Source organism: Phalaenopsis equestris, unplaced genomic scaffold (genome assembly GCF_001263595.1).
Source record: "Phalaenopsis equestris unplaced genomic scaffold, ASM126359v1 Scaffold207393, whole genome shotgun sequence".
Taxonomy (NCBI): domain Eukaryota; kingdom Viridiplantae; phylum Streptophyta; class Magnoliopsida; order Asparagales; family Orchidaceae; genus Phalaenopsis; species Phalaenopsis equestris.
In genome coordinates this window covers 221,705-222,654 of record NW_018226727.1, presented here as the reverse complement: position 1 = coordinate 222,654, position 950 = coordinate 221,705, and the positions used below count along the sequence as shown (strand labels likewise).

General features: G+C 39.8%; 1 protein-coding gene across 1 annotated transcript in view; it reads left to right on the top strand.

Annotated features, from left to right (window-relative positions):
* The first annotated feature begins 73 nt into the window (after positions 1-73).
* Positions 74-950, top strand: part of LOC110036484 (subtilisin-like protease SBT1.5) — a 4,140-nt gene continuing 3,263 nt past the window's right edge. The window contains exon 1 of the mRNA XM_020740937.1: positions 74-737. Coding sequence (XP_020596596.1) covers positions 87-737 — 651 coding nt within the window. The 5' untranslated portion in view covers positions 74-86. The remainder of the gene's footprint in view (positions 738-950) is intronic.

Below are 950 nucleotides of genomic sequence, written 5' to 3'. Positions count from 1 at the left end.
TATATATATATATATATATATATATGTACAAGAACATGGAAAAAGTCATTGCCAAGGTAACTTCAATAAATAAGAACACTCCTCCGATGAATGAACCGGGAGCTTATAACTTTTTTGAGTTAGGAGCAGAAACAACATTCTGCACAATGCTTCAAAAAATGGCCAAAAATTTTCTCTTCCTTTTCCTTATCTCTTTGCTCTATCCAGTTCTTCTTCCTGCCTTAGCCAGAAATGTAGCGAATGAGAGCACTGTTTCTACCAAAATCTACATAATTCAGGTGCAGCCACCGCCAGATTCCCATACTACACAATCATGGTATTCCTCTTTCGTCGTAGAAACCGTGTCTGCCTCTCCTCCCATTCTCTACCATTACAAGAGCATCAGCGGCTTCGCAGCCCGCCTCTCCAAAGCTGAGCTTAAAGCTATGAAAGAGAAGCCAGGTTTTCTTAGCGCCACAGCTGATGTTCTCATTCCTCTCGCAACAACTCACACACCCGAATTTCTTGGTTTGCTGAGCTCACCTGAGGTTAACCCGGATGGGCTTTGGAAGGAGTCCGACTATGGTCGCGGCGTCATCGTTGCAGTCCTCGATTCCGGGGTGCTTCCTAACCATCCATCGTTTAAAGACAATGGAATGACTCCGCCGCCAGCGAAGTGGAAAGGGAAGTGTGAGTTCAATGCGTCTGAATGTAATAACAAGCTTATCGGGGCTAGGGTATTTCTGAAAGGAGCACAGGTATCCATGATTCTAAGCCGTGTTAATTATCCGATTCAAAAATATTGATGCGAAAAACATTTATATCCTGGAGTCAAACCACCAAAAAATAAAAAATTAGAACGGTTAAAGTAATCAAATTATTTATTTATATAAGTATTTTGCAATATACATGTACATACATACATACATACATATACATACATACATATAGATATATATATATATATATAT